The 10,013-nt window shown below is 38.2% G+C and overlaps 1 protein-coding gene across 4 annotated transcripts in view; it reads right to left on the bottom strand.

Moving 5' to 3' along the window:
• Nucleotides 1-10,013, bottom strand: part of ELMO1 (engulfment and cell motility 1) — a 261,737-nt gene that overhangs the window by 200,642 nt on the left and 51,082 nt on the right. For 2 of the 4 annotated variants that reach the window (XM_009880068.1, XM_009880070.1), the window contains exons 6-7: nucleotides 8,526-8,537; nucleotides 3,926-4,025 (exon numbers count right to left, since the gene is read on the bottom strand). In XM_009880068.1, the coding sequence (XP_009878370.1) occupies nucleotides 3,926-4,025; nucleotides 8,526-8,537 (112 nt within the window). The remainder of the gene's footprint in view (nucleotides 1-3,925; nucleotides 4,026-8,525; nucleotides 8,538-10,013) is intronic. The other 2 variants (XM_009880069.1, XM_009880067.1) reach the window with 1 other exon arrangement.

Genomic DNA, 10,013 nt, shown 5'->3' with positions numbered 1-10,013 from the left:
GAATACATTATGTCCAGACTGCGCCCCAACTTGTCAGACTACTGTCACCATGCTCTTTAGAAGCCCTGACATGTATGAATTATTCTTGGTGCAGCAGCTCCTTCCCATGACATTTCACGTGGCAGTGTAAATGCTTCACTGGAACACACTCAAATCAGGGGCGTGCAGAAATGTAACCATATAGATAACTGAAACCTCAGTCTAGGATGGGCAGCCTTAGACTTTTATTATTCTGATTCGGGACCATAACATCTTTTAATCATAAACACAAACCCAAGGTATAAAGCTGGCTTGTGTGTTTAAAAATCTATGACATAACCACACTGAACATACATGCAAAACATCTGCTAGGTAACTTGCATGTCAAGCTGTGTATATTCATAACCACCCTGCTGAAGCACGAAGTCCGGCCAGAAATAATAGGCTTGTCTACCCTGATAAATAAGGCATTGCCAGTTCCAGAGAGAGAAAAATTAGATTCAAAAGAATTCTATTGCCATACTTGGAAGTTCTGGAAGGAGGGGTTGGGGTGGAAAGACCCTTCTTGAAAAGAGACAAGAATTAATAGGAGTTCAAATTTGTGTTATTTGCTGTTCACTGCTTATTGAGTACCACACACAGGAAGGGCTTTCAACATCCAAAAATAATCCTGCACTCGTTTATCAAGAACTCTGGTGATAAAAATAATGCAAGTTCACAGAAATACAGCCTGTCCTCCAGAAATAAGGAACAACATTGCTTTGCACGTTCACATGAAAACCTGTCACATGGATGTGTCTCATTAAAAATAAAACTATCTGTTCAGCAAAATACCTGTAACCTTCATATCTGCATGGTCCTGAGGACATATATAGCCACATACAAAAAAGTGGCTGGGTGCTTAACTTCCAATAGATTTCAGGGGAAATTAGGAATCAGAATACCTTTAGACATCCAGCCCCAGGGCTCTGATGAGAGAGGAGCTAAACATGTAAAGTGAGGGTAGATAAGAAAACTATAGCAAACTAAACAACATCATCTGAGTTCTCTTCCTGTTTCAGCATCACTTAAAGCACAGGAGAGAATTACAAAGTTAAAAAACAAAAATTAAAAACAAACAACTAAACACCAACACCACCCACCACCACCCCCCAAAAAATAACAACAACAACAACAACCCAAACAAACAAAATAAACCCCACCACTAACAAAAACCACACAGGAAAAAAAACAGTGGAAGCAATAAATATGCTTTTCTGAGCAGCAGTATGTTCCTCCGTTATTTGCCTGGACCATTTTGATGTCAGAAATGTACAGAAAAATCTGACAAAGTTTTGTTCTCTGTTAAGTCCTAATGCATAGTAAAATTTTAAAGTGTGCATCTCATTTTCAAGTAAGAAACTAGAGTCGCACTTGACTACAGAAAAAACAACTGACAGTTGTGAGACAGAGAGATACTCCCTGCTGCCACCCCCTTTTCCTGCAGAGTACATTTTAGAAGGCAGAGTAAACAACTCATCAAGGTTAAGACTCTGCATCACGCAGTTATGCAACAGCAATTATATAAATAATTCTAAGAGATATTTTTAACTATATCTCAGCCAATACTATAAACTTTATTTATCCTCTTGTAGGAACTAAAGATGGGAGTACCAAATTTGTACAGTGTATTTTGATATCTAATTACCATGACATTTTCTACAAACTGGGTATTCAAATCCTTTGGGGAACTACGGAAGCTGGAAATAAACTTTATTGTCAAAAGCAAGAAAAAGGTCTTGAAAGAATCTTGTATATCTTTAGGAAGTTTTTTCAAATAATGCTATTTTCCCTTAAGGTAAGGAACAAAGCTCTCCTTGAAAATGTCAAATTTTATTTGCAGCAGTTGGAATAGCTGTCTTTATGTACCCAAAGGATGAGAGGAAGACTGCATCCAAGACCAAGCAGTTAGTCATTAGAAGCAGTTAGAGGTTCCCCTTGAGGTCTCCTCCAGTTTCTACATTTGAAGTTAGAAAACTATTCAAGAAAAAAGTTCAGGTTAATTCCTCCCCATTCCGGTTTGGGTTCCATTTAACATGGAAGACAGCTTCAAAGGGCAGAAGCACTTGATTGCAGCGTCCCCCCTCAGCTAGTAGAAACTTATCAGCTCCCTTATCCATCGTGTCAACCACTTGAGCAAGCCCATCAGCAACCTCAAAGCAAGCGGCCTGTCAAAAGCCACGGTCAGAAGCAAGTGAGAATAAAGCTGCAGACTGCCACCAGAGAGACACGTTCCTTTAGGTTTGTCCCTTGCCCACAGAGCCCCACTGAGGGCTCTGCTGTTCTGTCTCCCAACTGCGGGGCAGGTCAGGACACACTTGTGCCTCTTTCCACTATTTTTGTCATTCTTTGTCCTTCTGTTTCTCTTCTAACTGTCCTATTCTTCTCCTTGGTCCCTTTCTTGTCTACCAGTTTCACTTTTGGTTTTTAGTCGCCAGTTTTGGTTTTCATAGGTACTTCATGAGAACGCTTTTGTTTACGTCTTTTGTTTTGTTTTTTAAATTGGGTCACTGCCCAGGGAAACCTATGGAAGTGCCAGACAGGAGAGATGAGCCGTTAACAGAGGTGCACACAACACTTTCTTCTGTAGTCACTATACAGCCCACAGGGAAAAAAGACATTGATAAGGTTAGACAAAGACAATCCTTTTGAGTCACTAACAAAGCAGATTGATTTAAACTCATTTTAGCAAGTTTCTTCATACACTTCTTAGTAGGCTCCCCTAGCAGATAAGGCATTCTGGGCTTGACCTTGTATCTCACAAAGTCAGACAAAATACAGTTGTACTATTTTCTTGAAGACAATGATCATCGTCATAACCTATCCAGTCTGGCAATAAGAGAGTCCAAAACCCAGATCAATTATACAAATTTTTCTTACAAATAGCATCCATCATTTTTAATGACCAAAACTGAGCTTTAATATCTAATGCTCTTTTCATAATTGATTCTTCTTTCACTTTTGGCAACAAACGTAGATTTGTACCTTCTTTTGGTGGTAGCAATTTTCTAACCAAATTTATATTAAAAGTTTTTGCTCTGACACACTCCGTTAAAATGAAGAGCTCTGCCACAAGTTATATTTGTTCCATTACTGCTTCTGATGTCATTTTAGTGAAGCAACTCTGCTATCTTTTGAACTTGTACAAGCACACTTTAATTTGAGTTGAGTTCAATCTGGTTTGAAAATTCTTTGTACAGAACTGTGGGTTGGGGTTTTTTTTCCCCCCCACAGTAAATGAGAAGGGTTAAATCAGTAACAAAAACTTTTTTCTGAAGTCTGTTAAATCTCTGTATTTAAAGAGTACTCCCATGTTTCTGCTGCTTTTGTACATCCCCTACATGTAAGAAAAGAAAAAAATGTTGCAAATTGTGGAAAGATCTGTTTCAAAACCGCAGACCTCAGCTGCAAGATTCAGGAGGACCAGAGTTCAACTTGATAATCTCAGTAGATAGCAGCTCAATTTCAATTTGTAAACTAACTCGTTTCTCTTCCTCCCACATCCCCAGAGGAAACATTTCAGTGCTGTTTTTGTTTCAAGATACATGGTATTACTCATTTTAATTTACATTAAATCAAAATACTAATTTTTGCTTTAACTGCACGGTATCTGCACAGGGAGGTCACACTGTAATTGAGCAAGCAATTTCTTGTGTAATATGCTTAATACAGTGTTGATCTCATTTCACTCCCATTGATTTCCATAGAAGTTGGGCCAGAACCTGCAACTACAAATATTTATAGTTTGAAATAGCACTTTAATCCCATTTTCATGTACCTTTTTGACCAATAACCAAAATAATGTACCTGGGGAAAAACAAACAAAAAAAAAAACCAATCCACCAACCACGACTCACCTCGAAAATGTAAACTGATATAGAACAGCTAGCATTGATTACAAATTTACCTTTTTAATGAATGCCACAGAGAATGTATCCCACGATACAATCCCATGATCCATCAGCTCAACAAATGCAGTCAGTGTAAAGGACAACATATCTCCAAAGCTGCAAGAGACAGGAGTCATGATAACATTTACCAGTGATGCAGCAGGGCAATGATCGAGGGAATAAAGCAGCGGGAAGCTTTCAGAAAGGCAGGAAAACGAAGCCAATTATGGACTAAGAGGTAGCAGAAGAGCAAGAGAGGCCGTGCAACAGACAGTCTCCAAAACAATTTAGCGTGGACATCAAGAACAGTCACCTGGAAGAAAGCAACTTTGTAAGAGAAGAACTAATCGCCAGGAGAATGCTACATGCATTGCTCAAGGAAATCAGATAGTCCAAATTAAACTTCTATTATAAATTCAGAGTTTTAGATCTAACAGAAAAAGAGAAGCAAGCTTTTTCTTAGCAGCTTATGGAAATGCTCCTAATTGAATGTCATACAGAAGTGCACGTTTTGGTACCTCCGTATCAAGGAGATTGGCAGAAAGTTAGTGGATTCTTTGTTCGTTCTCTTACAAGGAGGCAAATATATTTTTAAAATGCACAAGAAGAGACTTTCTGTTGAGTGGCAATTTTCCCATAGTTAATGCCTGGATTTCTTTCTTTGAACCTGAAGATGCATCTCCTTTTGTTTATCTATGGGCAACGATGACAAGCGAATTGCAAAGTTCCCATAGTTTACCCAAGCACACCGCTCAAATTGTTTAGGGTTTGCAGGCCACTGCACTGCATTTTACACCTGTACATTTACACTTGTAAATTTGAGATTCAATCCATTTTTGTACGAACTCAACTAAATTCAAAACGGGTTTAAACGCAACATAAAGAATATATGCTCTAACCTGACTAGCTGCACAGGAATTTTCCATGTTGAAACCCAGCTTTTAAAGATTAACTTAATTTCTATATATAGTCAGGGCACCGAACAGTCAGCAGCCATAATGATTTTAATGAGGTAACTACTCAATACAAGCAGCAGTGCACAGAGCCCGAAAGGAAGCAGCGTATTACCTTTAAGGGCATGCCAAACCGCCTGCAAGGTACTCTGCCACTAAGCCAGTAACAAGCATAAGCACACAATCAATCTAAACAGCATGAACAGGCCCACTGATTTTTAATGCAACAGCTTACCTAATAAAAAAATAAAATTAAAAAAAACCCTGTAAGATCCAAACTACGATGCTCAGTGTGTTAAAAACTTGAATCTAATACTACAGGCACACTTAAGGAATGTAATTAGTAATCCTTATTCTATGATTTGCTCTCCTACTCTCCTGCAACAACACAAATAAGTGAACTTCCACTCAGATGGAAGACATTTACAGCAGTACAGAGGAATAAGGCAGAAAATCAGTTTCAACATGGCAACTCAAATAGCCAGTTTACTGGATTTGATGTAATCTGCCATTTAGGGATTTCTGATTGTAGGATGTCTTGTTCATCAAAACCCCACAAATGCCCTCCACTAAAAATAAATTTGCTATTCTCGATGTTTGTGAGTAAAAGCAAAAAAAACCCCAAAACACACCTTTCTCTTCCACAGTAACTAAGGGTATCCACAGTGGCTTTGATTATTTATGACATGAAAAAACTACACCAAAGACCAAACAAGAAAAACACAGTGACTTTAAAAATTCACTGTAATTCTGCAAGAAATATTTTGTCCAGCAAATACATGATCTGGAAAAGTTTTTGGTTTTGTTTTGGGGGTAGGTAGCTTGGTTTTGTTTGGGTGGTTTTTAATATTGCAAATCTTTTAAGAATTAAATTAGATTTAAAATGTCATAATTAGCATTACAAATAACCAAGGAATTCATAATAAGATGACAATAAGACCCTGCAGGAAATTTAATCAGCTCCGGTCCCGTCATTTTCCCCAATCCATTTCTTTTGCATGAAATGGTTATTTATGAATGCTTAAATAAAACAGCACCCCTTGGAAAGGCTTCCTTCTAAAAATTTGTACCAAATTCTCATGCATCTTCATGACAGAAAAATTCCACAAATATACAGAATTCTGGTATTTTAAGAAACTAGACTAAACTAGATCCAAATAATAAGAAAAAAAATTACAAAAAGATAGGCCATTAGGCCATGTAGGTTGAAAAGTAAAAATATAAGTAAAAGTATAAAAATATCTTTCCCAGTACTAAACTAAGCAGATAATTTATCTCCTCTATATTTTTCTCATACATTCTTCAAAAATTTAGTTAATTAACCTGTATTTAGTACATAAATACTCTTCTATAAAGAACACGAAAGCTAATTCCCAGAAACAATGGGTATAGTTTAGAGGGATTACTTAAAATGTATTAAACCTGCATACGGATATTCACCTTCAGAACAGCAGTTGCTGGGATGTAAAGAAATTAAACTAACCTGAATTCAACAGTCTCATTTATTCTTCTCACCAAAACTACTGATTAATCTTGCCAATTAATCCAGCTTCCTCCACAGCTTTGGAGGGGAAACTGGGTTAATGGAGCTGAAAATACCGGTATTAACGTATAAACCTGGTTTTAGTAGGTGTGACAATGATACAACTGTTTGAGATCCAGAAGGTGGAAGCACTTTTCAACCTAAAATGATCAGGCACCCCACCAGGTGTCACTCCTGGGACAGTGCTTCAAATAATTCATGAGAGTGAAGAGGTGAAACAGGGGGACTAATCAAGCAGAACAAAACACTCCAACTATATTAATGCAGCACCAGACATACATAGCATGTTTGGTTTTTTTTTAAATATACAGCTATACATATGCACCTGCACACACATGTACAGACTAAGTGGCACTGCAAAAGTCAAAAGCCAGGCTTAAAGGATAAGCATTAGGAATAGCACAGCTAGAGATGAAAGCAATGTCCAAGGTAACTAGAGCAAGATAAGGATTAAAGTATATGGAGGGGGGAGGGAGTGGTGTTGATTCATTGTTATGTGTTTAAACAGAAGCAAATAGGTAGAAAGAGATTTCCGAGCAATTCATTTCGAGACACACAACTGCAGACACACTCATACTATTACGAGCAGAAGACAGAATAGATGCTAGAAATTTCAAGGGAATCAAAGCTTGTTCATAAAAGTGGTAATCTTAGAAAATAAGTGGTAGGAGCTATTTAACTCAAAATCTCAATAAGTGTTTTAGTCATACAAAAAGTCCAAAAAACTATGGGGCATCTTTCTTCATAAAGTCTTTTCAGACTAATCCACTGCAAAAGGTACAGCAGTTCTGTAAATATCAAAACCTTGCTGCTCTGGCAAAATGGCTTAATAGTTTGATTGTAATTCTTCATGAAGGTGCTTTTTAATGTATGTCACTGCAGCAAGAGGGGAAAAACGATCAGAAAGATGCACTGTGTAATTGCAATTTCGTATCTCACTTAACACTGACATTTTAATGATCTATGCTCTCAGGCAAGCTACTTGCACAATCCCTCCTGAGTGCTGTTCAGGGCTCTAGCTATTAGGTGGAGACACCTTACGCTGGGACAGCTGATGAAGATTCCCCATTCTCTGCCCTCTGACTCCACTCTTCTAACCACCTGTGCAAGGATGGGTGAGCTTGTCATGAAGCACCTCCTAGCAAAATCCCCTTTAGCAGCAGAAAGCTGTGGTCTCTAACACTATCGGCCGTCCCAGTGTGAGCTGTTCCAATGTGGATGGATGGCCATGCTCCGATCCACAGCCCGTGCACCTCAACCCCTCTGACAAACCTGACCGAAGAGTAGGTCAACAGTTGCATTTCACATTTCTAGGTTTTAGAGAAATATCAGGTCAGGGTAATTTACATTCCTAAGAATTTTCTGCATTCTTACCTTAAGAAACTGTGAAAAAAAATAATCCACACATTTTGATATTAGCTTTTCTTTCCTAAAAATAAAGATGACGGGAATGTGCATGTGACCCTGACCCACCACTCCTGTCTCTCACCTGCCTTCCTAGTATCATTTCTACATGCTAAACCATCTTTTTATCATGGTGCACTAAGTAATCCTCAGATGTATATATAGAACTATGTCTGAGATTTTGAAAGATGCCTGAAGCAATTTGGATTTCTTTTCAAAATAAATTAGTGGGACTTGAGCACCCAAACCCCTAGATGTTTTTGGGTTTGTTTTTTTTTTTGGGGGGGGGGGGGAGGAGGGGGGACCCAAACCCCAAACCTCAATCCCTGTTTAACACACATACCAAAATGAATATTTTATTGCTGTTGAGGAGGGAAAAAATATTCAGCTGTTCAAATGATTTTTTTAAATCGAGATAATTAGTCAGGCTCTGCTGTCACCAGGAGCACAGGAGAAACCAGAAATTAACTGTTGTTTGTCTGTCACAACCAGGATCAGCCATCAGCCCATTAGGACTAGAAGCCAAAGACAGCACATCTTTACACAAACCATTTTTCATGGGCAGAACAGAACCAAAGCTGATCTCTAGTTGAGCAGAGGAAAGGCAGCCAAGTAACAGCTTTAACCGGGTAGGAGGCAACAAAAGAGTTGTGGCCTGCTACCAAATGCAAGACTTAAGGAAGCAGTTAACTTTTAAGTTCCTTATCATTCAGCAACTGTGCTCCCAGCCTAAAACTGGGCAGCTGAAAGGCCTGACATCATTGAGGTCAACATCAAAGCATAAGAACAGTTAAAGAGTTGTCAAGGATAAATGGCCATGAATAAATTTAAACAGGGGAGCAGAATATATCTCATCATCAGAGGACAAGAGCTCTGGAAAAGCCATGGGGGCAAGAACCTAACCAAGTCTAAAAGAAAGACTGATGATGCAGCAGGATGCTCTGCAAGCAGTGTGAACAAATACCTTTTTTATTGCTATGGCTCCTCTTCATTGCTTCTACACTGCCTAGTTTCTCCAAGTAACCTTTCCAAGGGTGAAGCTAAGCCACCATCGAATCAAACTAGGAGCAATTCACACCTACTTGCTACTTACTCAGTACAGCTGAAAATGACTGAACAATCTGCAGGGTAGCTGCCCCTGTTTTTCTAGGTGATTACAGAAAATGCACTTAACTGCTACAGTGCACTGACACAGACTTTTTTTTTTTTTTTTGCATCCTGCCAAGCACCACTGAAATATTTCTTTGTGATACAGTTTCACTGTAATCATTACAAGGAATCAGCCCTACTGATTTTGAACCACTTGCATTCTTAAAACCCTAAAATGGCTTTGTATCCCTAGTATCAGGGCTTCTTTAGGCTTGAAAATTAACTCTGATTAACAAAAACCTGTGAAATTTAAACAGAACTGTGACTGTTCTTAAATGAATTCAGGTGTAGATTCTCTTATGGAGTATGACAACATCCACTCTGAGGTACATTAAGCATTTGTTTGCATGGGAAACTAGCCCAGAGGAACTATTACACACTGGTTCTTCATGAAGACATGATTAGAATTACCTTTTAGCGTACTCCTCATCTTTCAAAATCCTGGTTTTCCTCATTTCACTGTAATTTCCTTAAATGGACCATATTTTCTTAAAAGAATAGGAATAACTAACTCCACAGGAAAAACCTCAATCAACATGGTTTGACTACAATTCGAAGGTTAATGGATGTTGATGTTTAACAGGAACTTTTTTTAAATCCAAGTATTGGCCAACATGACATAAATAAAATCCCAAAATACAATGGGAACCTCTAAAACTGAAAAGAGAGAAAAAGAAACTCACATTTTAGAAGAACTTCCTTCAGAGGAGAAAGCTACTAAACAAGGCCTCTCTGTGAAAATCAGGTTTTAATTAAGTCAGGCTAGCATGTGCAAGCTACCAGAGATAAAATGAAAAACTGGCACTTTATGAAATATGTCATCCTGTAAATCAAAAGTAACCTTTTTTTTTTATTACCATTTGGTTTAAGTTTCTTTAGTCAAGAAGACAGCAGGTGGAGGCTGCAAAGTATTAAAGTTTAGTTTAGTTTAGTTCATTATACCAAGTTCTGGTGTGTTGGGTTTTTTTTTTATAGTTCTTGCTTCGTTGGACCTTTTCCCATAAATACATGGGTAAAAATGGTCAGGATGTTTAGTAACTCATAGAGCACTAGTGT

Source organism: Charadrius vociferus, unplaced genomic scaffold, assembly GCF_000708025.1.
Source record: "Charadrius vociferus isolate BGI_N301 unplaced genomic scaffold, ASM70802v2 scaffold760, whole genome shotgun sequence".
NCBI lineage: Eukaryota > Metazoa > Chordata > Aves > Charadriiformes > Charadriidae > Charadrius > Charadrius vociferus.
This window is presented reverse-complemented; position numbering and strand designations above follow the sequence as displayed.